This window comes from Chelonoidis abingdonii, chromosome 10, assembly GCF_003597395.2.
Source record: "Chelonoidis abingdonii isolate Lonesome George chromosome 10, CheloAbing_2.0, whole genome shotgun sequence".
NCBI classification, from domain to species: Eukaryota; Metazoa; Chordata; order Testudines; family Testudinidae; genus Chelonoidis; species Chelonoidis abingdonii.
In genome coordinates, this window is record NC_133778.1 from 41226308 (window position 1) to 41253882 (window position 27575).

At 41.6% G+C, this 27575-nt stretch overlaps 1 protein-coding gene across 1 annotated transcript in view; it reads right to left on the bottom strand.

Moving 5' to 3' along the window:
* MYO3B (myosin IIIB) overlaps positions 1-27575 on the bottom strand; it is a 297957-nt gene that overhangs the window by 71253 nt on the left and 199129 nt on the right. Inside the window, exons 29-30 of the mRNA XM_032771086.2 lie at positions 18833-18896; positions 17854-17989 (exon numbers count right to left, since the gene is read on the bottom strand). Coding sequence (XP_032626977.1) covers positions 17854-17989; positions 18833-18896 — 200 coding nt within the window. The remainder of the gene's footprint in view (positions 1-17853; positions 17990-18832; positions 18897-27575) is intronic.

The following is a 27575-nucleotide window of genomic DNA, read 5'->3' on the forward strand; positions in this document are numbered from 1 at the left end:
AGCATTAGTTAAGCTAATGTAATCCAGATACAGAGGGCCAGATTTTCAGGCCAGCTAAGTTATGTTTGATGCAGAATGAGGGTAGAGGGCAAAGTTAGGTGTAATGGGCCTGATTCATGGTTACTCTAAGGTGTCTCCAGAGAACAGCCCTAGAGCAGGAGGCCCTCAGTGCCACATGTAGAGCCAGCTGTGTGCCTCTGTCCCTACTGCTCTCATGATAAGAGCTGCTAATGCAGGAGCCATTCTGGGGCAGGTTGGTGGCATGTTTGAGCTGGTCCTACTTCCTCGCTATTTCCCAGTGGCTACCAGGCCCCAAAGGGTCTTCAGTAGCTGGATGCAAGCTAGGACAGATCTGACCCAGTATCAGGGCAAAACTGGCCCTCATCAGCTCCAGAATCAGTGAGCACAACACTCTCCTCTGTGCATGCATATACATACATACACACTTCAGTACTGGTCTTGTGAATTTGGCCCAATGCCTCCAAGAGCAGGGACAGCATAGACCTCAGCAGTGCTTGTTACCCTCTTTTATAGGGTAGCATAGGCGTTTGCGTTGAATCAGCCCAGTTCAACTGGCAAGGCCATAGTCCTGCATTCACCCTTCCTCCCTGCTTCCTTAGGAGTGTCTGCTCCTGCAACCTGTGCTAGACACCCCTGGTACCTGCAGATCAGGAACACAGACTGCGATTGTTCCTGTGATCCCCTGTACAGAGACACAAAGGTTCTTTTTGTATCCTGCCATCCTCCCCCATGTCTCTGTGCAGGTCTAGGTACCATGTCACTGTTAATCTGAAAGTAAAATAAAAATGAACACAAGCTATGCTTTCAGGGCAAATACTTCCCTTCTTAGGACCATCAGCCAGGTGTCTCTAACCAATGGCAGTTCATTTTCAGTTCTTCACTGATTAGGCTAGAAGGTAATAGAGACAAAGCAGGAATAAGAGAAGGGTGATGGCTGCAGAGCTAGAGTCATACAAAGCACCTACAGAACAGATAATAGGTCAGGGTAATCTATTTTACAGGTGTCATGAATGGATCCTGAATCTTCCTCAGTGAACAGGCCTTTCCAACACAAGAATGACACTGACAACATCAATATCCCTCTTCAGCCCAATAAATCCCTACTAATGAACAAACAAAAATAACTCCCCCAGAACCCTGAAACAAATGGACCAAAAAGTAAATACAATTTAAGAGCCCCCAGATGTCTGGCCCAATCAGAGTTCTTCCCTGCAGACAGGAGAAGTCACATCATGCATATTTTTAAAAAGTACCAGGGTGCTGAACAAATCACAAATGAGCCTTTCATGCACACAGCTTCAGATTTGCTTGGGGCTGTGGACTGGCTGGTTTGTAGCTAAGGATGTAAACTAGAATGTCTCTGGGATCCTCTCCAGTGCAGTGGTTTAAAGCCACAACTTTGCCCCATGAATCAACCCATGAAGAAAGGCCCCAGTATTCTGTTCAATCCACTAATTACTTCATTTAAAATATTAGGCCACAGAAAAATATCCATATTCTAGAATCACAGAAGCTAGACAAATAGCAAATTGACTATGTCTCTTCTTTGTTACTGCTGTGCTCCATGGAGCTGGTCTCAATCACGCTGAGCCATAAAGAGCTCACACACTCTACTAATCTTATTGCCTCCTGGGTGATATCAACAGAACAGTACTATGCTAATCAAAAACATTGGAAGTATAGACTCATGAGCCTTTACACCAGGTGAACATATTATCTACAGCCATATGGAGAAACAGACACTTCCAATAGCTCTTTGTGTGCTCTGTGGGCAAGCTACCACTGAGGCAACTCTAGGTTATGCTAGGAGACCAGGGTGGTACATAGCAGACCAAAGGGCCTGCAAAAGTAACCCCCTGCCTGCCCTGCATGCCTCTAGGTAGTCTTGGCTGGAGTCAGTGATCTGGCCCAGCACGTGTGATGCCCAGCTTGAACCCTCCATAGGCAGCAACTCTATTAAATGAGCCAAAGAAAGCTTTCTAGTGGCTCCTACCGAAAAGGCTGTAGTAAGTTTGTATCACAGAGAGAAGCTGCTCTTCTATACATCACAGCTATGAGCCAGAGTTTTCAAAAAAGCCCAGCTCCCATTTAGACACGAAAATAAATGACTAGATCTTCAAGGCCACTCAGTATGTTGGGTGCACATGAGGCACTGAACTCTTTTGAAAACCTAGCCTTTATTTAGGCACATAAATGGGAGCTGAGCTCTCTTGATAATCTGGCCTCACTTGTGGGTGTTGAACTTTTGAGAATCTGGCCCTAAGCTCTTTTGAAAAGGTGGCCCTTATTGCTCATTTATTCCTTTGTCAGTAGATGATACTTCCAGCCCAACAAAATGTACAGATCTTTAATCTTCAGTAAAAGGAAGGTTTGTGTGTGGGAAAACTGACATGCGCTACTCAATAGAATACGAGACAGCTAAATTCAATATGCTCCTCTTGGAGAATCCTCCAAGCTCTCCTCAAATTTCATTTTTAACCTCTGTCCTCACACAGATCAGTGGTGGTGTGTGTGGTGCAGAGCTGACTGCAGAAAGGTACTATTGGGGCAGTAAATTAGAAAACTGCCTGGATCACTGCAGGAGTGATAGGGCCAGGGGGATTCCTATCCTTCCTTTCCACTCCCTTACCTCAGTAAATGTGACTGCCACTCTTCACCCTGCTCTTGGCCCGGACTACTTCCTGTCTTATTTTCACTCCTCCTAATCAGAGCCCTCTCTCCTAGGGTCTACTAGGTGTCAGGGATTCCTATCCTTCCTTCCCTCTGGGAGAGTATCTGCCACCCGCTCTGTTGCCTGGCTCTTGGCTTTATGTAAGCTCTGCCTGTTCCCTCAGACATGAGCATGCTTTCAATTAGTGGCTGCCTCCTAGCTCAAATCTCTCCTGTTTGCCACTTAATTGCCTGGCTGAGCCCACCTTGCCTAATTCAGCTCTCTCAAGGGCCAGGATGGGGCGTATACCTATCACACACACCTGTTCCTTTAGCTCTTCATCAGCTCTCCTCACCTCTCCATCTGTTCTTTTCCTCGTTCTTCTGTTTCTCTGCATAGGTTTCTTTCCTTGGTGGTCCTTTTCTTCTCCCCCTCCTCACTGCCCCCAACAGCCTGTTTGCTTGTTTCTCTCTTGTGATTGTCTGTTTTTCTCCTTTCCTGAACATCCTGCTTGGTTCCCATCTCCCAAGGCATTACTTTCTGGTGTTTCCTGTCTCCTCTCCTAGTGACAGCATCAATGCTACTGGTGGCTGTAGCCCTTGAGAGAATCTTGTTTCCTCTTCTCCTCCTTACGTAACTGGAATCCTTATAGTGGTGGGAGCTAGGTTGGTTCCTCCATGTTTCCAGCTTCTTTACAGGCATCCGAGTTCTTTTTTGGAAACATGCTGCTGGAAACAAGGCAGAGAGGAGCCAGCCCCATGCAATGTTCTAGTTATATCTGCTCCTATATTTTCCACTCTGTGCATCTGATGAAGTGGGTTCTAGCCCACAAAGGCTTATGCCCAAATAAATTTGTTAGTCTCTAAGGTGCCACAACGACTCCTCATTGTTTTTTCTATGGACTACGTGTGATCCATGAACTAGTTATAGAATCTCTGTTACTTATACTTATTGCTCTTCTGCACCTTTTTTTTTTGTGAATGAGAAGAGGGAAGGAAAGTTTATGATCAGAGACTGATTTTCTGCACCTTGCACTATGACTGCCTGCGTCAAGTTGTATAGCTAGTCTACAGCCACACTCTGGATCCAAACACTTATAGTTTGAATCTGGAACTCGATTATAGTGATCATAATCTTGCCCCTGATTTACATGCCCTGGAACTTCTCTGCAAGTTGCTGTCCGTGCTGACCACTTTCAAGTGAGTGACTCTGTACAGACTAGAAGTTGCCTGATAATTTAGAGTTTCCTTTGTTTCATGTAGTGAAGCCTTGTTGGGTACCAGGGTGAGGAATTTATCCATGCTGGGCCTTAAATCAACTATCACAAGGCCCAAATCACCAGCTCTGGCACTAAGCTGAAATAGATGTCAGTGTTAGTAACACTTCTCATTCCTTTGCAGGATTCTTTTTGGTTTCCCTTTAAAAGGATTCCCTTTACTGCAGTAGAACTTAATGATCACAACTCTTCATGAGTAATATTGCTACTAGTTTTTTTTTAATCAGTTTAATATAATTAAAAATGACTTACAGAAACACATCATCTAATGGAAAGCAAAATATGAGTGGTCTTTATGTCTGATAACATACAAATGAGAGATGAGCCCAAAATGGAATCCTATATATAAGCCCCCAACGAAGTTTGGGGAAGTTTGGATTCTGAACTTCACGTCTCAGGCCCATCACTAAAAATAAACAAACAACTCAAATGCTTTTGTTCTACAAACACCTTTTCCACCTGTTTTAAACTGCAACAGCTGCTTATCTCAATTTAGTTTGAAAATGACATCTGTAAATGCTGAAACTCAAATTAGATTACACTGTGTTTTTGTAGAGCTGCAGCAAGCTGTTTGTTTTCCTGGCAAATAAGCTCTTCAAAGCTCACAAGCTTATTGCCATTCTTCTGATAGTCATGCTCTTTATCTTAACTAAGAAAATGTGGTAAAGAACAGTCTTAAAAATGTACAAAAAACAATCATGCCACTTAGCTGGAGGGCATTTTTAGTATTTAAACCCTGGAATCCACAGAGACGCTGAAACAATGCACTGACCATTTCCTTCTTCTGGGAGTGAATGTTTTTTGCATGACATGAGGCAAACATGGAGACAGATTGGCGACTGTCATAGAACCTAAAAGAAGACTAGATGAGAGGCAGTCTCCAAATCAGCACTGTACAGAGCTTGGTCAGGCCATAAAATCAGGGCCTAGATCTCCTGACTCTGTAACCGCTTTAAGCGTTAGGCTCCCTAAAGAACTCCCCTGGCACCATGACTGCCTTCAACAAAGCAGTCACCTGGCCAGAGTCCCTAGTGAAGAATGGCAAAGAATTGTGAAGACAGTCGTGGACCTTTGAAACCTTTATTTATAGCACTTGTCATGTGACTTTCTGGCAGAGAAACCAGATTTCTGAAGATCAGAATGAGGTGATAATTGTCTCATTTGTCACTGTTAATTATATTTTTAATCACCCATGAATATATAGTATTCCCAAAAGACTGTTTTTAAAACCTTGCCATTAGCCTGCTGTGACCGAACAGTCCTACTTGTGGAGGGGATGGAAGAGGAGTGTTAATAGTGCCAGTGGAGATGGACAGTGTATGCACCTGTAGATTGCTCATCCTATACACCTATTTAGCTAGTAGATCCTAAGTGTACATAGAGTGTGCTACTGCTGATCCATTTGTAGAAATAAACAGATACGAATAGCTTATTTGAAAGAGTCCAATTTATTTAGGTTGTTTTTTCTTGCTGCTCTATTCAACAACTTTCATTTAACTAAAAGTAGATTCATGGCTTTCCAAGGCTGAAAACTTGGGAAGAGGATTTTCCCAGGGATCTAATAAAATTCCATAATGACCTTGAACACAGGATGATTTTCCATGTCATCACATCAGATCTGCGTGTTTTTTTTTTATAACTTCTTAGGAAGGGATTGAGAAATGAAACCTTTATTGGATGCATCCAAGAATTTGTAGCATGATACAGTGAATGCTGCCTGTCCAAAAAGTGTCTAAATACACTTTATTTTGAGATGACACTCAGAGTCCTTTGCAATATCACTCAAGCACTAAAAGACTTTGGTATAGCACTGTTTTGGTTTGCTGGGCAGTAAGGCATATGCAAATAACAAGACTCTGGAATTTACTGTTGTATCACTATAAGCATAAAACCAAATTTTAATAATTAATTAAAGAATAAATAACAGAATTAGACCCTTTTGGAATTCTGACTCTAGGAATTTTTTCCTTAGGGCTTTGACATTACAGCTCACTGGCATTCCAATCTCTGGTATTTTCTGTTAGTTAATGACAGCTTTCCTTTCTGAAAGTTTTCTGAAGTAAAAGCACTGAAGAACTCTGCATTGTTTTCTTCTTTGCAATGTGAATACAGTATCGTGCAAAACTTTAGTAAGATTATTTTTTTTAAAAGAGGCTCTCTGTGCATATACTCAAAACTCTTAATCATTGTATATGGTCAAGTAATATGTACTCAGATACTAAAGCAGGGATTTTGTTATTTTTACTGACTAGAAAGAAGCCATATATACCCTTCCTGCTAGTGGTATTTTAAAACAAGGAAATGCACGTGTCATAAACAGATGGTTAAGGGTTAATGTCTCTTTTACCTGTAAAGGATTAAGAAGCTCAGTAAACCTGGCTGACACCTGACCAGAGGATCAATAGAGGGACAAGATACTTTCAAATCTTGGAGGAGGGAAGTCTTTGTTTGTGCTTTTTGTTTTTGTTTGTTGTTTGCTCTCGGGACTGAGAGGGACGAGACATCATTCCAGGCTCTCCCAATCTTTCTAAATCAGTCTTTCATGTTTCAAAATTGTAAGTAATAGCCAGCCAAGGCAGATTAGTCTTATGTTTGTTTTCTCAACTTGTGAAGGTTTCTTTTGCTGGAAGGGATTTTTACCTCTGTTTGCTGTAACTTTGACTCTAAGGCTAGGCGGGGGGGTCCCCTCTGGTCTATATGAATCAGAGTACCTTGTAAAGCATTTTCCATCCTGATTTTACAGAGATAATTTTTACCTTTCCTTTCTTTCTTTAATTAAAAGCTTTCTTTTTAAGAACCTGATTGATTTTTCCTTGTTTTAAGATCCAAGGAATTGGGTCTGAACTCACCAGGGACTGGTAGGGGGAAAAGGATGGTTAATTCCTCTTTGTTTTAAGATCCAAGGAGTTTGGATCTGTGTGCAGACTCTCAAGGCAACCCAGGGAGGGGAAAGTCTGGGGGGAAAAAGAGGTGGATGATTAATTTCTCCTTGTTTTAAGACCCAAGGGGTTTGGGTCTGGGTTCCCCAGGAAAGGTTTTGGGGGAACAGAAAGCGTGCCAGACACTAAATTCTGGCTGGTGGCAGCGTACCAGACCTAAGCTAGTAATTAAGCTTAGAAGTGTTCATGCAAGTCCCCACTTTTTGTACTCTAAAGTTCAAAGTGGGGAAAAAACCTTGACAGCGCGTGTAAGTAAATTAAGCCTATATAGAGGCATAAATATGAGGTTGTTGTATTTATTGGACTTAATAGAGTGTATATATAGAAAATATTACACAAATTGCAGAATGGAAAAAATAATACAAAAAAGTCATTCTTATTAATCATATGGAAACATGATTAAAAGAAGCTGAGGTCTAAGGTGATTAACAGACAAAGAAAGCACACAGAAAGGCAGAATGCAATTTTTATAATTCCTACAGCAATAGACGGTGCTTTACAAAACCATAAAAAAGAACTGAAGAGAAATTAATTGAAAGCTACAATATTTGAATGAGTGGAACTGTCATGTGTGACATAGTCTGCTGTTTTGGAGCGCTAGCAACGGTGGCTAAGCTTCATAGGAAAAGCTGTCAGAAAATACTTAAGAAAACTTTGAGCAATGATAATAGAACAGTGAGGTACAGTATGATAAAAAGCTTAACCACCAACAAAGAAATGGCAAAAAGAAGTACTTAGGCAAAGCCGTGTGTCAGGGAGGGAAGATGAAGGAGACAGAAAAAGTAAGTATACTGGAAGGTGGAATGAGAAACACACTGCTAGCCATGATACTTTACTGGGAAAAACTGAACCTTTACTAAAATATTGTTGTATGGTACTATTACATGTTGGTTATTGAACTTCATTACATTTCATTCTTATATCATCAGGGTTTTTTTGTATTTTAATGAGAGATTTACTTATTCTGCTTTATCACAATGCAGTCTATACTAATCCAGATCCAATATGTTTACACCACTAGCAATAAGAAAGCTGTCTAAAGGAAACTATTCCATCTAATTCATACTGTCCCATATATGCTATTCAGTTGCATCCCATTTTAATCTCTCACATTTGATCCTAATCAGCATTGACTACAGGTTACATCCTTCTGTATCCAAAGCCATAACAATAACCAATCCATGAGTAAACCAGCCTGTAATGAAATTCACAGCCCAGGGCTAAACACAGAGCTAACATGTGTTTAACAAATCAAAGCATGTATTTATCATTTGTCACTGTTTGTGTCTTTGTTTTTTCCTCTCTCTCCAAGAGACAATTAACAACCCACATTGTGAAAGAGAAACTTCAAAACAGTCTGACTTTTTTTTTCAAAATTGCTTGGTACATAACATCTGCAAAATGTAATTTGGACATCACGCCAGTTGAACGTAGGACTAGTAACAAAAGGCTTAATAATAACTAGTAAGGTATGAACCAATTCACAATACAAATCCCTAAAATGTAGTGCCAAACCAAACCTTAATATGAGGTTGGGGGGAAATATCAGCTAACCTTATCAAAACTAATTTATTAATATTACGTTTGTTGGCACTTCTGGGTCCCCATTAAGACTGGAAATGGAAGTGCTGAAATATCTCCCTAGGTATCTACACTCCATCCAACACCCTAGTGTCTGAGCACCTCACAGTGCTTCTGGCTCAGTTAGAAGCAGGAAGAATCAGAAACCTCATAAAACTAAGGATTCCCACAAGATTAGCTGACAAGGCCCAATCTTGGGGTCTCTATGCAGGTGCAGAGGCCCATCCATGTACAACACATTGCACACTTGGAGCTGAATACTGTAATCAAAAGCAACTTCGATAAGCTTCCATCCAAATCTATCCAACTGGATCCAAATAACACAACTTTTTGAGTTATTCATCATTATTAATAATGACCCCCCTTTTGATGTACATGTATGTCTATTTTTGGTTCATTTACTTGAGATACTAAACTGGGCATGTATCTTTCTTCTGGATGACATATCATTACAGCTTATACACAAAATCTATAAGCAACAAAACTGGAAATCCTATTTATGCCTGTCATGTCTAGAACTGTGCATTTGGCACAGCAGTCAAAGACACTCGTGATCCAATAGCATGCCATTTTAAGAGAAAAGGATGTTGTATCTTCTCTTACCTCTCCCCAGCCAGATGTTGGACCAAACACTAGAAGAACACAGAAGAATGTGGTGGTGGTGTGGGATAATCAGCTGAACATGAGCTCTCAGTGCAATGCTGTGGCCAAAAGGGTCATTGCAATCCCTGGATACATAAACGGGGAGTTTCAAACAGAAGTAGAGAGGCTATTTTACCTCTGTATTTGGCACTGGTGTGACTGCTGCTGGAATACTGTGTCTATTTCTGGGTCCTACCGTTCAAAAAGGATGTTGATAAATTGGAGAGGGTTCAAAGAAGAACCACAAGAACAAGCCAAAGTGTCCGGCTACAAGGTCAAACATTAAATATTTGGGATAAGTTCTATGGTCTTTGTTATGCAGGAGGTCAGCCCAGATGATCACAATGGTCCCTTCTGGTCTTAGAATCTCTGAATCTATTAACTGCATCATGTATTTCTTTCAGCAGATGGAAATCCACTGTAGAACCACTGTATCACATCAAAAATTCCTCCAGTGAGGCTGAGACAGATACTTGAGCAGCACCCCATCAAAAGCTTCTTCTCCATATTGTGGAATACAGCAGGAGAACACAGTGGAGACACAGTGGAGCACACTCAGTTGTGTGGTCCTAAAATCCAGCTGGATCATGCCAAATAGGATCTTTCCCAGCCATGTCCATAATATCCAGGGTGACCCATGAGACTGCTGTTATTTTCTTCATGACAGAATCATAGTCCTAGCCCTGACATGCAAAGAAAAAAGCCACATGGAATTTTTGAGTAGAATCAATGAGATTCTGTTCTCACACGGTTGAGTCCATTGACCTGAGTGAAGTTATTCCTGATTTACACAGATGCCGCTCCAAGCACAGCAGGCAGGCTGCCTTCGGCGGCTTGCCTGCGGGAGGTCCCCAGTCCTGCGAATTCGGCAGCAGCCTGCGGGAAGTCTGCTGCAGCCGCAGGACCAGCGGATCCTCTGCAGGCATGCCGCCAAAGGTAGCCTGCCTGCCGCCCTCGCAGTGACTGGCAGAGCGCCCCTGGTGGCTTGCCGCCTCAAGCACACACTTGGCGTGCTGGTGCCTGGAGCCGCCCCTGTTTGTAGGGATTGTAAATTTCAAAGAGTGAACTCCTGGTTCAGTATTTATAAATAAACAAACATCAGCACAGAATTTGTAATGTATAGCACTTTTCATTCAAGTGTTTTATACAAATTATTATAATTGGCAAAAATAATGAGGAGTCCTTGTGGCTCCTTAGAGACTAACAAATTTATTTGGGCACAAGCTTTCTTGGGCTATAGCCCACTTCATCAGATGCATGGAGTGAAAAATACAGTAGGTAGGTATAAATATACAGTACATGAAAAGATGGGAGTTGCCTTACCAAGTGGGGAGGTCACTGTTAACAAGGCCAATTCAATCAGGGTGGATGTGGCCCAGTCCCAACAGTTGACAAGAAGGTGGGAGTATCAACAGAGGGAAAATTACTTTTTTTTAGTGACCCAGCCACTCCCAGTCTTTATTCAGGCCTAATTTGATGGTGTCAAGTTTGCAAATTAATTCCAGTTCTGCAGTTTCTTGTTGAAGTCTGTTTCTGAAGCTTTTTTTGTTGAAGAATGGCCACTTTTAAGTCTGTTATTGAGTGTCCAGGGAAAGTGAAGTGCCCTCCTACTGGTTTTTGAATGTTACAGTTCTAGATGTCTGATTTGTGTTCATTTATTCTTTTGCACAGAGACTGTCTTGGTTTTGCCAGTGTATATGGCAGAGGCACATTGCATGTACTAACTTAATTTTAATTAACTGCTTAAGTCTTATGGAATTTATGACCATGAAACCTGTATAGTTCCAAACAACCACTTTTGTGCTTTTTCCCATGCTGCTCCTCACACTTGGAAGGAGTTCCCTATAATCATCTGCAAAACTAACTCATTATCCTCCTTTCTTAAAACTCTCCTCTGTATGATGCCTACAAAAAACATGACAATAATTAGGCTGCTGGTGTGCTGAGACCACTGCCTATGATGCTGGCCAATGCTCTTATTGTTTCCTTGTACTCCCCCATCGGTCTATCTATCTGCTGTCTTTTGTGTTAGACTTAAACTGTAAGCTCTTTTGTTTTGAGTTTGTACAGCACCTAGCACAATGGGATCCTGGTCCATAACTGGAGCTCCTAGGCACTACGACAATATTAACTGATACCCTGCTGATGCCCTACAATGATTGTGTCACTGCTTCAAAAGTTCATGCACCAAAATGTCCATATTAGGGTTTGTATATATTGTTATATTGTGTTAATGAATATGATGTTAAAACACAAGTTAGCACTTGATGTAGACTGTCATGGTTAACCCTATGGTGGACCTGAGGTTAACCAGGACTGGTTGACACAATGCAAGACATGACAGTCTTTGTCTAGACTGAATGCTAAATTGTGTTTAAGATCACGTTAGTTAACACTGTGTCCTTTCCCAGTGCAGACAAGCTCAGAGACACAAAGACCTCAAGGATTGGACACACAGAGATGAACACAAACACTCTGGAAGACTTGACATGGATATTTTGACTGAGACTGACATGCTTACGTTTCTCTCATAATTGATTGTCCCCCTAACCTACCCACTGCTTTCACTATAGACATTTGAAGTTGTTAAAAAAATGTGTTTAGATAGCTTACTCCTCTAACTTGCGGAAATGTTACCTGGATACCAAACCAAGTAAGAGTTGATTAAAAACAGCAGCATTTGTTTACGTACAACAATTTCCATCTCAGCTACATCGTGTGCATAGCAGCACCATATAATCCTTATTAGCTTTTTTGTTTTTTCCAGCAAGGGAAATCACATCATCTGCAAACAACAAAACAAGGAGAACAATATCCTTCATCGCCCCATCCTTTAGACTCTGTTCGGCAAAGCTTCTATGTTTTCAGTTAGGGTTTTGCCTGAGTAAGAGACTGCAAGATTGGGAAACATATTAATAATAATTCCATTTGCTTCTGGGATCTTGACCTTACACTAATGAACACCCAACCCCACTCAATATGTTTTCCATACACGATGAGAAAAACATGCACTCTCAGTCTACTTGATTCATTTGAGATTAAAGAAAGCAATGACAGACATGACAGAGAACACACAGTGTCAGTCTCACTCCAAGACCCCATCCTGAATTGTCTCACAGCCCTGCCTCCCAGTGGACAAGCAGGTAAACCTTGTATATTTAAAGCTGTTGTACACAGAAAACAGAATCTTATTTAGAGCATCACATAATTCAGAGTCAAAAGATTAAAACAAGTGGGCCAGTTTCTACCTTTGGTTACAAAGGAGTGCAACAAGGGTGCAGTCTTTAACAGAGCCAAGTTTGACCCATTCTATCTGAAAATGGAGGTAAGGCTCAGTGATATACAAGTCATTGAAAATAAGAAATTGCTTAGAAAATACAGTCTATATTTTAAAATCTTGCTTTATTTTCTGTTTAGAATGGGGAATAGGTTATTACCAGTGTAACAGCAGCCTTTTGGTAATGGTATTTGTCTCTTCCTTAACCCACAATGTCCCTTACCAGACTGTTTATGGCATTGGTTGAGAAGGCAGACTGCAGCTGTCCCCTTGCCAGTGACCTTGTACATAGGCAAGTACCTACTGCATTTCATTACCTCCCTTGAGAATGCAGAGATTAACTGCCCTCTACATGCAGCAGACAGCCACAGACTCATATTCTTCTCCTAGCCCAACTCAACTGGGCTCCAGTAAAATCATATTTTACTATCAATTTTATAGAAAGAAAGAGACAATTGGTTAAATAAGAGAGAGACAAAAAATAAATACTGTGGTGAAACTATTCAAAAGGGGCCACTGATTTTAGGCGTCCAACTTGAAACTCCTTGGGCTTCATTTTCAATAGTGCTGAGTACCCTTGTGCCCCTTAGACTTAACAGGCCCCCCAACACTGAAGAATCTAAAATCAAAGAACACTTCAGAAAATGTTGACTTCTACAACACCATGGACAGTATGACTAGATTGGCATTAAGATGAGTTACAACACAGCCAGCAGTTTAACTCAGAACATCTTGGACCCTAGATACATTTTGACATCTCTGACAAAGTTTCAGTATCTCAGACAATAGAGTGAGGAACATGGCATAAAAGAGATGTATCCCATTTCCCTGCAAGACAGTGTATGTGACTAGAGACTCTTCTCTTATATTCTGTTTGACTTTTGAAGCACAGGTATCCATATCTCTATTAGCATTTGAAATTACATTATCTCCTAGTCAATAGATAAATACTATTAGCATTTTCTTTTACAAACGTATTTCCTTTTCATCTAGAAACTCTCTTTATATTTATCCTTGGTCCACCCATAGCTAAACATTAGGCAATTCTCTCTCCAGGGAGTACTTTCAAACACTGTGTTGGGGCTGAGACATAGGTGGCCAGGAGCTGGAGTCTAGTGATTAGAGCAGGAGTCAGTGTTGGGAGTCAAGGCTCAGGAACAAGGCAGGAACAAAGAACAGGTCATTAAAGCAGGCTTCAGGAGTCAGGCAAGGTCCAGTGTAGCAGCCAGGTAGAGCCTAGTTGCATGGACAACTTCTTGTGCCTCTCTTTAGGTTTAAATAAGAAGCCCTGACCAATCACGGTTCACAGTATTCCTACAATCAGGCCCTGATGTAACTTCAGGTATCATGGTATCTCCTGTTCAGCTGGCTAGTAATGAGCTGTGGAGTAGAAGCATGGTGGTGCAAGTTAACAGAGAACCCTATGGACTCAGGTTCGAGACGTACGGGACCATGACACAATGTTATTCTCCCATCTCTCAGGAAAATGTCACTACTCTGTCTCTAACATTACCTTACTGTGAGTGAAATAATCAGCTTCTGACTATCATATTAACTGGACTCCCCTCCTAACCTTACCAATAAAGGATAATATCAGGGAGAAATGATTCATATAGAAGAGATTAGACAGGATCTTTGGCTCTGCTGCAGCCCTTCTGCACCCCTCTGGTGTTGCTAATGGACTATAAGGCTGGCTTTACTGTCTGGTGGAAGCTCCCCCCATACTCCCCTGCCCTTGTAGGGGGAATCTCTGCGTCACACAGAGCCAGCATAGCTTTGACTGGAGACTTTCAAAGGCACAAAGAGGAATTAGATGCCCAAATCCCAGAAAGTCTATAGGAATTGGGCTTCTAACTCCCCATCTGGGCCTTTGAAAATCTCCCCTTTAAGTCATTTGAGCCTGAATGTGCACACAAACTGTGTGCAGTTTGGCCATAGCTTTAAATATGTTTCTTATAGGCCTAAACCAAAGGCCACTGAAGTCAATGGGAGTCTTTCAGTGTTTACATTTTTGCATAAATCACTGACTACAGACTTTGCAGTGTTTGTGTGGCATCTCCCAGCCTATCTTTTCCTTGCCAGTGTAGTATAAGTGGGAACATCCTAACATACTACAGAGCCAGGTATCACAATGTGACTACCACTGTGCATGACAAACTTTTATCATTCCATTTCTCCATTTTTTTCCCTTGGGACAGTCCTGTTTGTAACATAATTCTAAAATGATTTAGAATCAGTTTATAAAATTTGCAGTGTAATGTTTCATCAGGAAAAAAAAAGCAACATCATCATGTTCTTTGGATCACATAGTATATAGTGCTTTTTTGTGGATAATAATTTATATATTATATTCAAAAGTTATAACATAAACATATTTATACCATACTTCCCCCAAAGATAATGCTCTATATTTGCCATTTCATTTTGTTTTCATAAGTGCTACAGCACTGGGTGCCTAAAAAACTACATATCATGGACCAGGAGTAAATAAAGAATTCATTGGGGTGTGAAAGCATTTGAATTTCTGACTGAAGAACTATGCTTTCATAAAGCACTGGAAGAGGCCATTATTCTTCAACAGGTTTATTTCTTTAACAGTTATTCATTTAAGTGTGATTTATATCATTTCCAATCTTAAATACCTTAAATGCTTCACCGAGATTTTTATTTCTTTGTGCTTGTGTGCTTGTTCTTTTCACATATTTATTTTTTGAATAGATCAAATCAATGTTTCAGTTATCTCTTCTTCAAAACAAGCTTTTAAATAGAGGAATACCAATCACTGTTATTTTAAAAAGTCAAATCTTAATTATTGGGTAATGGACCCTGAATCACACACTTGCTGAGGGCCTAACTCTGCCATGTTTAATCCCTCCAAATAATAACTTTACTCCATACCTAACACCATTGATTTCAGTGGGACTACTCACAGAGAAAGGTACTACTCAGTGAGATTTGGGGTGACAGAACTTGACCATTAGGGCTTCTCTTAAGAAGGTATAGTGCAATGAAAATATTTTTGTTTGGCAGGTTTATTGTTAACATCATTTCAAAGTTTTCCACTGTAATGCACATACCTTCTGCAATCCCATTCCACAAATTCAAATCCCCTGGGGACTGAAACTTATAACAAGAGTATAATGAATTCCCAACCTATTGTGTTTATGTAGAACTCTGTATTTGCAGTTGAAAACAACTGTGTATCTACAAAGGATGAAAAATGCTAAATTTGTGCAATTGCCTAAAACATAAGGACCTGATCCTGCCAACATCTATGCACCTTCTTAACTATTGTGACAAACCCAAGCCAGTGGGGTGCAGGAGTCTGGTAGAGGGCAAATATGCTGGTCACTGGGTGAGTAGTTTTCTGTTCCCTGAGTGACCAGAGCAGGGTCTGCACTAGAGTAGTCAGGAACTTTCTAGAACCAATTAAGGAAGACGGCTGATAGAACACCTGCGCCAATCAAGGCAGGCTAATCAGGGCACTGGGTTTTAAAAGAAGCTCTCTCCATCAGATGGGAGGAGCCAGAGGAGAGGAGTGTGTTTGAGGAGCTCGGAGCAAGAACACAAGGAGCTGAGAGTGAGAGGGTGCTGCGTGGAGGATAAGGAGTACAAGCATTGTCAGACACCAGGAGGAAGGTCCTTGGTGAGTAAGCAGGTGTTTGGAGGAGGCCTGGGGAAGTAGCGCGAGAGTATGTAGCTGTACACAGCTTTACAAGAGGCACTATAGACAGCTGCAAATCCACAGGCCCTGGGTGGAACCCGAGAAGAGGGCGGGCCCGGTTCCAAACTCCCAACTCCTGATCAGACACAGGAGGAGTTGATCCAGACTGTGAGGGAGATCACTGAGGTGAGCAAATCTGCCAATAAGCGCAGGACCCACCAAGGTAGAGGAGGAACTTTGTCACACTATATATGTGAATAGTTTCATTGACCTCAGTGTAAACACTATGCACATATGGGTTGGCAGGATCAGGGCCTAAGTGTGCAGAAAAATTATTATTGTCCTATTGGCTCTGTAGGAAAAGTGTACAATAGTAATACTATGGTACATTTAATTGCACAATCAGATTAATTAGCATATATAAAAAGCTCAGGACAGAAAGGCCTCATTTTAGGGTTGCCAACATTCTAATCCCTGAAAACGGAATACTCTTGCTCCGCTTCTTCCTCTGAGGCCACGCCCCTACCGCATCTGTCCTCCCCCATCATTCGCTCTCCACCCCTACTCCCATCACTCTCTCCCCCACCCCCGGGACTCACCTGCAGGCAGCAGGTGCACAGCGGGGCATGGCAGGGGTGGAATGAGGGGCTGGGAAGGGGAAATCGGGGCACAGTGTGGTGTGGGAGGGTCCATCCCTGGAGCAAGGAGCTGGGGTGGGGAAATTGGGGCTCAGCGTGGGGGGTGGGGTATTTTCTGCTCCTGGAGCAAGGGGACGGGGAAATCAGGGCATAGCGGGGCAGGGAGAGTGGGAAACAGGTTACCACCCCAGATGGTGCTGGTACCTACTTTGGAACTTGTTCCGGGAGCCAGCCAGTTCTGTCCGTCAGGCTTCTGCAGCAGCTGCTGCTCTTCCCACCCCCGATGGCAGAGGCTGGTTACTGCAGGTTACTGCTTCCCTTTTTGACTGGTCTGGTCAAAAATCGGACACCTGGCAACCTTACCTCATTTTCAGGAATGGCCTGAAAGCCTGTGTATTAGCATTTAAATTTGGGGTCTGATAAAAGATATCAAACTATCAACCTTTTCTATCTTGAACTGTGGGTAATAATTTATGGCCCCGTACTGAACCCTGCTTTCAGTGATCTGCAAATACAAGCTCCATGATAACAATGGAGACAAGCATTTTGATAAGTAACAATTTCTGATATTGATTTCTTGGAACACTGGAAATATGGACCTGTTAAAACAGCCCCGGGTGCTTCATTTTACATTTTTAAACTGATAAAAGAAATCACCAACCAAGACAAGAAGGTATAGATTACCAAACAGAGTAAGAACCACATTGGGTAGATTTTAGCATTGTTGTAGGCTTCACTGTGTTGCAGAATGAACCTCTCTGAATGCAAACAAATCAGTTGTCTTTCATTCTGCCAGACATAAGAGGTTTCATAACTTCCAGTTTATGATGCTTGCAGCCAGAGGGAGAGGTAGAGTTCTCTGATACCAATTTTGTTACATTAAAAAGGTGTTTTCATGGAGGGATGATCATGGCTCATGTTATGAACAGAATGTTATCACACCATACTTCTGTCTCCATTCTGTACTTAAGTGCATTTGACAATGTAAGTTCAAATAAATTGTACATTTTCAGATAGCAAATATTAAATAAATAGTTACTATGGTATGTTTCCTGTCTTTTAGTGGACTTTTAAAAGAACTCATCAATATATAAACTTACATGCAGACAACATGTATCTTATAAATATTAAAAAAAAATCTTCATTACTTTAATATATTTCTTACCTTGGTTTTTAGGGAATCCCAGGGAACTTGATAATTGATGATTTGCAAGTGCAAGGGATTGGCTTATAGGTTGTGAATCATTCATTTGCAGTGAATGCTTTAGAAGAAACTGAGATGTGGGAATCTCATCCGAATCCTTTTTGAATAAGGAACAATGTTTCAGAAACATAAAATAGTATAAGTATTCCACTCAGTGAAGTCAGCTTTTAACCACGATCTAACAGAAAACAAATGTATATTTTGTATGCTTCATCGTAAAATGTCTTATGCTAGATTGAAGTCACACAAGATTCTTGTGGCTTTTAGCCATGGTGACTAAGCACCTGTGTCATAATAAACATTTGTATATTTTTCCCCTCTAACTTATTTACCCCATACTCATGCAGTTAATCACAGCATGCACTGTATGCTGATGTCCTCTCATAGTTAATTTGTATTTTTAGAAAAAGGCTATAGGAAGGTATTAATCTGCTTAACATTTCTAAGTACATCATCCAAGGGATTTTGGTTTTTTAATCTTACATGTGCTCAGCAGAGTTACTAGTAAAAACTGTACATTTTCTTCATTTCATCCTTTCAACATCAAATGGTAAGCAGCAAAAATTGGATCAGACTTCAAAGACTATGCTGTGCTCCAAATCACAGAGCGACTCCTCCATTTCACATATTGAATTCGAGCAGGATATCAAAGTGCTACCAAAGAACCTCAGGTCCTTACTAAAAAAGAGAGTAACATCTGTAGAAAGTGAAGTGCACAGACAAATCACCTCAGGGAGTAGCTAGCATTTATTCTCAGCAGCAAATTTCCAGCCTTTTGATTCTCTTATTCACCATACCTTCCTGTCTTTCTACAGAACTAAAGTTCTCAGGAAGCAGGCTTTTGTCTCAAAGACTTCAAAACATCACTAAGTTTCATGTTTAAATGACTATGCCAAGCAGAACTGTGGACTCAGGAATTTGAATCTGAAGTTAATAGTACCTTTTTCATTTGTTTGTCAAGAAAATCAGGCTCTGCAGGAGAAGTCTGGTTGTTGGTTTGCTGCCTAAAAATTACAGTAAAATATAGAATTTAAATATTGTTATTTTCTTCTGTACCACCAGAGAATTACGGGAACACACAAGTTTTGTCCTAATGGTTTATTCCAGTTATCTGCACAAGATCAATTCTGAAAAAACAGATCAGTCACATTTCCTGTAATGATGAAATTCCTTGATATTAAATACATTAGTACTGACCTAGAATGGAGCAAAATATTTGTCATTATAGCTTTGTGTGAGTGTGTGTGAGAGAGAGACTAGATTGAGACTGTGAAACTTCTGTGAAATTAGAATGCTTTTATGAAATGTGACAAGAGTTAACACTAAGTGTTTTTCACTTTCAGAAGGCTGTGAAAAGCCACTTTCCCTTGAAAATTCAAACTCAGGAATTCTGTAAAAGCCAACGGGAGGACCAGCTTGTACACCACTCCTCAAAGCCACATGGTCTAGTGGATTAAGCAGAGGGTGGGGAACTAGGATTTCCCAGGTTTTTATTCCACCTCTGCTTGTCTTAATACTTCACACTTATATAAACTTCACCATTATTATTTAAGGCCCAGTCCTGCTCCCACTGAATTTAATCAGACCAATAAAAGACCCCTTATGTAGGCCCCAATTCATATGAGCAGACTCTTGAAGCCAATGGGACTCTGCACTGACAAGAAAGTCTATCCACACAGATTCTGCTGCATGATCCCTAACTATCAAGCAGATAAATGCTATCAATGTCATTTTACAGATGGAAAAACTAAGGCTTACAGTAGTTAACTGATTTGCCCAAAGTCACAGGTCAGGATTAATGCAGATTGCCACTAAGGCCTAATCTACTAGATCACAGGACCCTCTGATCTAGTTGCACCTTTTCTGAAAATGAGGCTAATATCAATTACATACCTATCTTTCTGGGGATGAAAACATCTTAAATCCTGTATATTTTCAGACTTCATCTACAGCAAATATTATTGCTTTCATTTTACAGATAGTGGAATGGGTAAGAGATTTGCCTGAGTAACTTTTTGAGTTTTACATGCATCACTGTGAATAATTTTCAATCCCTCATATTTTGAAAAAATGAAACCCAGTTTTTTTGGAGGGACAAATATCATATGGAACTATAATACAAATACAGTACTCATATCTGTGAATTTCATTTGTTTGTCACTCTTTCCCAGCTTCACTCAGTTCTATTAATAACTAAAAATGACTCTAGAGCAGTGGTGCAAATACAGTGGTACGGTCTGATATGCTGTACCAGTAAAATATTTATAGCTGGTATGGTGTACCAGAAAGACAGAGGATGAGCCTGCTCCCAGCCCCGTCCCCTCCCCTTCCATGGAGCTGTGTTTCCGCTGTCTATATAGCCGCCCTGCTGGAAGACAGGGCTGGTGGGGTGGGGCGGGGCTGGAAACCGCAGCAGGGAAAGGAGCAGAACGCCAGCAGTGCCTCTGGCGCTGATGTACCGCCCCCAGCCTAGCCCCCTGCCTTTCCACGCAGCTGCATCTCCTGAGTCCTCCTGCCTGGGGTCTGTATAGCAGAAGTCTCTGGTGCATCAGGGAGGACAGAGCCCCCCCGCCTGCACTCCACGTAACATGGGATGGATGTGGATCATGGGGAGGGGACAGGGAGAGCACTGGGGCCTGGGCTGGGAGTGGGGCAGGGAGGAGTCACGTGGGGAGGTCATGTGCCCCCCCGCTTTGTGTCCCTCCCATGAGTGCAGCGTACTGACAAAAAATTATTTCTACTTGTACCACTGCTCTTGAGTAACAGCAGAATAATATAATGCACTGTTTGAACAGTAATTGGTGATAGCAGCTACATGTACAGACTTACTTTTCAAAAACACCTACAATTAAAATAATTGAAACTGAACAAGGACATGGAATCTTTTAAACTGTTACTTTGAGTACTGAACTTGACACATATCTTTGACACATGAACATCACTACGGAAACACATTATATAACATGCATATCTTATCACCACATCCACAAATGAAGTCTACAATTTTTGGACTCTGACTTTCAAAGGGACTTGGGCTTCTGAAGATGGGACTTAGGCACATATGAAAATATTATCCCAGGTCCAGAGATCTGATTTAAATTGCAAGTTTTACAAAGCTGGTTCTAAAAGTCATGCCAATTTAAGTAGTTGAAATAAAACTTCCAAGAAGTGGCAACGAAATGAAGAATTTACTGACAAGTTCAAATGTCTAGTTTCTCTGGAGTAGTACAGTTCACATGACCACAAATTGGGTTTTATTTACTGGTTTTTTTTAAAAAATTTATTCTTTAGAAGCTGTTATTTGGAAAGATGACAAAATATTCTGCTCAAAATCATACGTTAAATTTGAACATAAATATTTTATTTAATGTACTATATATAACTCTGTAGTAGAGATCAAATGCTACCAATATTCTGCAACCAAAGAATCACTGGACAGTACTGTCTCTGACAAAAGTATTATACATAATAAACTATCTCAAAATGACAATGAACCTGAGCTGCTTTAAAATAGCATCTAGGCACAACCCTGAGGATTATCCTTAGGACTGTTCTGAACCATTTGCAATTAAGAACTTTGCAAAGTAATGTTTCACACCCCCATACCCCCACAAAAACACAAAAAAAACAGACAGTACTGTTATGTGCTCTGGGAACATGCCAAAGAGTTTGGCTGTGCTTGTGGATACATAGAGTTCTTTTCTGTGTATACTACAAGCCAGAATTGTGGAAGGCTTTTTCCACTTTCAGCCTCTAGATCTTAACTGACCATGAGCCACTAAAATCTTTTTAACAGGAATTGATTGGTATATAATTTTCCAGTCTTTTCACAGTTTTCCATATTCCCTGTTCCTACTAGTTCACAATTCCTCCCTTTCCCTAAAGGTTATTAATAACGTTGGAATTGAGAAGGCTAAAACATCTTTATTTAAATATAGCCTTTTTAGATAGAAAACTGCTTTCTTTTTCTTTTTCTATGAAAAGGATGGAATGTGGGATTTACAAGCAAACATACAGGGCCATATACCACTGGAATTCGCAAAACATATCAGGCGTGAAATGCAAATGTTGCAGTCTTTGTTCAGAATTTTCAGAAAGGGTTAGCTCCCATAATTAGGACCAGATTTTCAGAAAAATTCAGCTCCCACATAGGCTCCTAAATAAGCAGTCAGATTTTCAAAAGAGCTTTGCATGATGAGTGAAGAGCTCATTTAAAAATCTGGCCATCAGAATCACAGTGGCATTTGCTAGGAGTGACTGTTGGAAAATCTGGCCTCAATTGTGGGTGCTCAGCACTTTAACATCTGCCATGGAGCTCTTTCGAAAATCTGGCCCTTACTTATGATTAAGGAAAGAAAATGGAACACAGTTAATTATCTCTTCTTACAAAGACTGCAATGGGACTCAGGAAGCAGCACAACAGTAACTAATTCTCATGATGCATTTAATAACATTGGCAAACATTTTCACAGTTGGGTACTTAAATATAAGTGGCCTTATCCTGAGAGGTGCTGGGCACTTTCAGATTCCACTGAAGTCAGTGAGAGTTGAGAGTTCTCAATATCTCTCAAAACCAGACCTTTATATTTAGATGTCTAAATATGGATTTACGAGCCTAACTCGAGGCATCCAACTTTGACAACTTTGACCTAATGGGTAAGGGAAAAGTAGTAGACATGATATATCTTATGCCTAACCTACACTAGCACTCTAAGTCGATGTAAGGTAATAACATAACTTAATGTAGCTTACATTGACTTAAAGCGGTGTCTACCCAGCTCTGTGTCAACGAGAGACTCTCTCCCATCAACATAGCTTCCACCTCTCGTTGAGGTGGATTAATTAAGTCGACAAAACAGTGCTCTCCTGTCGACTTATCGTGTCTTCACTAGACCTGCTAAATCAATGCCGCTGCATCAATTGCAGTGGCGCTGATTTAGCCCATAATATAGACAAGGCCTTAATTTTAGTAAGGCATTTGACACAGTCCCACGTGATATTCTCACAAGCAGACTAGGTAAATGTGATCTAGATGAAATTATTATTAGGTGGGTTCAAAACTGATTGATAACTACTCTTTCAATGGCACAGTCTTTCAATGGTTCACTGTCAAACTAAGAGGATGTATCTACTGGAGTCTTGCTGGGGTCTGCCCTGCGTCCGGTACTAATCAATATTTTCACTGATGACTTGGATAATGGAGTGAGAAGTATGCTTATAAAATTTGTGTATGACACCAAGCTGGGAGGGATTGCATATACTTTGGAGGACAGGATAAGAATTCAAAACAAAGTTAATAAATTGGAGAATTAGTCTGAAAGCAACAAGATGAAATTTAATAAAGAAAAATGCATAGTACTACACTGAAGAAGAAAAAATCAAATGGACAGCTACAAAATGGGGAAAAACTGGCTAGGCATTAGCATTGCTGAAAAGGAGTTGAGGGTTATAGTGGATCAAAAATAGAGTTCCAGTCAACAATGTGATGCAGTTGTGAAAAAGGCTAATATCATTCTGGGGTGTATTACCAGGAGTATTGTATGTAAAACATGGGAGATAATTAACCTGCTCTACTTGGCACTGGTGAGGCTTCAGTTGGAGTATTGTGTTTAGTTCTGAGTGCCATACGTTAGGAAAGATGTGGACAAACTGGAGAGTCCAGAAGACAGCAACAAAAATGATAAAAGGTCTAGAAAACCTGACCTATGAGGAAAGGTTAAAAACACTGGGCATGTTTAGTCTTGAGAAAAGAAGACTATGGGGGGACTTGATAACAATCTTCAAATATAATAAGGGCTGTTACAAAGAGGACAGGGATCAATTGTTGTCCAGGTCCATGGAAGATAGGACAAGAAATAATGGGCTTAACCTGCAGCAAGGAAGATTTAGGTTAGATATTAGGAAAAGCTTTCTGACTATAAGGATAGTTAAACACTGGAACAGGCTTCCAAGATTATGGAATCTCCATTACTGGAGGTTTCAAAGAATGGGTTAGACAAGCACCTATTAGGGGTGGTTTGGAATACTAGGTACCGTGCAGGGCCCTCAACTCAAGGTCCCTTCCATCCCTTCAGTTCTATGATTCTATAATTGTGATTCTCTTTTTAGGGGAGAGCAGAGGTGAAAGTAAGCCAGTCCGGTCTAGTACAGCGTACCAGCAAGAGCCAGTACGCCGTACCAGATCGCATTGGCTTCTGCAGCGGGGATTTAAAGGGCTTGGGTTGGGGAGACCCAAGCTCTTTAAATCCCGGCTCGCAGCTCCGGGCTCCTCCGAGCCCCCCACTATGGCAGGTAGCCCGGAGGAGCCCTTTAAATTCCACCTGCAGCTCCAGCGGCCGCTGCTTGGTCTCATTGAAAGTCAAATGGAATTTAGCCTCCTTCATCAGCTAGGTAACCAACATTCTAAAGCACTCCACTAGGAAAAATTTAGATCACACTGCAGAAATAATACATTCCTAGATGCATTAAACTTTATTCTCCCATGCAGAAAGGATTATAATTCACAGAGAAAAAACAAGGCAGAATAATCTGAAAAATTCTGGGTCTAATTCTGCTCCCACAGACACCAGTATAATCAGGAGTCATCAGACACTAGTTTAAAACTTTTGCAAGTGAAAGCAGAACCTGACCACTTGAGTTTTCCCACACTGGTCATGTAAGTCATGGATCCCATGATTTTCTATTGAACTCGAAAGGCTTAGGGTACATCTATATTATGGGGACTATAGTGCCATAGCTATGTTGTCATAACTCAGTGGTGTAGATCTACACTGATAGAAGGAATTCTTTCTGTTGCTGCAGTAACACCACCTTCCTGAATGATGGTAGCTAGGTAAACAGAAGCACTCTTCTATTGACCTACCAGCATCTACAATGGGGATTAGGTCAGGATAACAAGATCTGCCAGGGGTGTGGATTTTTCATATCCATTACCAATGTAGCTAAATCAACCTAAATTTTAAATGTAGACCAGGCCTGAATGTGACTGTCAGCCACCAGGATTACCAGTGGGCAAATGAGGCAATTAAAAAGAAAGAAGAATGTTTTGGTTTTTGCATCAGCCAGCTATCACTGTAGAAGAAGAAGGGAAAATTCATATTCCAAAGGTTCTTTTAATGGGAAATCAGAGTATGGCCTTTACAGAAATGGAATTATCCAAGGAGGAATTTATTGAGCAGTTTGAGAAACCTACTATCAGGTTTCTGATAGTATTCATCTGAAGGTTCTGAAAGAAATTAAGTGTAAGATAATGGAGCTACAATCAACCCTGTTGAGCAGCTGTCCCTGAAGACTGAAAACCGTAATGTGGTGCCTTTTTATTTATTCATTTTTTGACAAAAGGAATGAATGAAGATTTGGGGATTTACTGACTGGTGAGCCCCACTTCAGTACAGGGCAGACTGATTGAGAGTCTCTAAAAAAAGAGTAGTCAGGCACTTAGATAAGTACAGGTTATGCAACAGTAAGCAAATAGCATTAGGAATGCATGTTAATAATGAAAAGTCCCAGGGATCAGTAATAGGACCAGTGTTATTTAACTTACTAATTAATCATTTGGAGAAGAAGTGGACAACAAGTTGGTGACGTTTGCTGACGATCCTTACTTTTTTTGATTAGTAACCCTGGGGGCATTTCAGGTGGATTTAAAGACTTAGGAGAATGACAGGTAATGAAACTCAATTTTGAAAAAGGGCAAGGATATTGTACGGATGGTTTAAGGATCCGTTTCAATGGGCATTGGATCAGGTCCTAGAAAGGAATGGGGAAATTATATAGAAAATATGCTAATTACAGTATTGCTAATCTCACAAATTCATAAAACAGATTTTTGAAAATCATAAGTTTGGCTAAAAAAAATATTTTTAAAACTCGCATAGCTTTTTGGTCTGATTTCTCATTTTGGAACCCTTTGTGGGAATTTCCCCTTCGTAGATGTGTGAGCTTTTCAGGAAACTCATCCTGGAATATACAAAAAGTAAACACAAAATTGGGGGCAGTGAGGGGGCCTCCTTTCTTTTATTCCTGGTTGATACTTTACTACACTATCCCTTTCCCAGGAACTGATCTCAGCTGCCTCCTTCGTGTCACTCTACTGGAAACTACCTCCAGGCTTGCTCTTTCTGCTAACAGTGGGCACAGCAACAGGCAATCCTATCAGCATGCCAAACAACAGTATGCCCTTATTTGTAATAGGGTGTCTAGTTTTTATCTTCATACCTTTAAAGTGAATTGCAAGGTTAAAGTGAAAACAATGAAACCAACAGTAGTAACAATCCACCTCTGAGACCTACAAATACTGGCTCGGCATACACTTGTGTATAGCCTGCCAACCCAACACAATATGGAGAATACAGGCAAATTGATAACTATTCTGAGTGGCATAAAGGGAGCCTAAGAAGACCTTAGCTATACTGCAGGCAACTTGCTCTGCAGGGTGTGCTGTGTCAACCTGAGGTCAGTATCATGCAACCCGTGCAGGAAACCTGAGAAAACCACAGATCATTGTCAACAAAAAAGTGAAATGGCCAAATAGCACAAATCAAGAAGTGAACCAATGCTGGATTTTGATAAAACCAGAAAAGAGAGGCTGGAGGAAATGAATGCTCCAACACTGAAAGGACAGAAACAATATCAACATGAAGAAAGAAGTGACCAAGCACAGACTTTGCTAGATAACTGAAAGCTTTATTCCTGTAGTGAGGTGGTGTGGCTCCCCTCTGCCCCGGAGCAGGACGAGCCCATTCGGAGTGGGTGGAGCTAGGGAGCTTGGAGCCCACCCCTCAGAGGGTCAGGCGGTGACCCGGAAGTATAAAGGCTCACCCTCAGAACTGACTAGGTAGCCAGCTACCAGGCAGCCAGACATCTCCCGCCTAGCCCACGACGGGGTAACCCCTGAGGCCCAAGGTACACGCCAAGACTGACCTGACCTGCCTGGCGCTCGCTACCCGGAGGAGGTGCCGGACCTGCCCTGTGCCCACTACCTGGAGGAGTTGCCGGGCCTGCCACTCGCCCACTACCCCAAGGAACTCATGGTAGTGGACCCCGGAGGACAATACCCTGACCCAGGTACTACCTGAAGGGGAGCCTGGAAGTAGCCCGGGGGCAGCCGACCCTAGTCTGGCTGCAGCACTGCCAGAGCCCATGTCAGTGTGTTGTGGCCAGGATCCCCACTGACTATGCAGCGAGTCTTCTGCCGCTGTTAGGGCCCTGGGCTAGGACGCAGTGGAGAGGGAGGGCCTGCGTCCCCTCTGCCACCCAACTTGCTGGTGGCAGTCTCCACCTAGGGCCTGGGCTTGGAGGCTTGGGCCTACTGTTGTTGCTCAGCCCTGCCTGGGGGCCTGAGCTCCTGACTCCATATCGCCCCGCCCTGACTGAGGGCCTGGGCTTGATACTATTTGTACTGTCAATGCTCAGCCCTGCCAGAGGGCCTGAGCCCCAACTCTTTGCTGCCCTGCCCTGACCCAGGGTCTGGGCTTATTGCTACTGTTTATACTGCCAGTGCTCAGCTCTGCCGGAGGGCCTGAGCACCTGACTCACTGTTGCCCCGCCCTGACCCAGGGGCTGGGTTTATTCCTATTGTACTGTGGTTGCTTAGCCCTGCCTGAGAACCTGAGCACTCGACTCATTGTTGCCCCACCCTGACCCAGGGCCTGGGCTTGCGGTGTTTACTGCAGTTACTACAA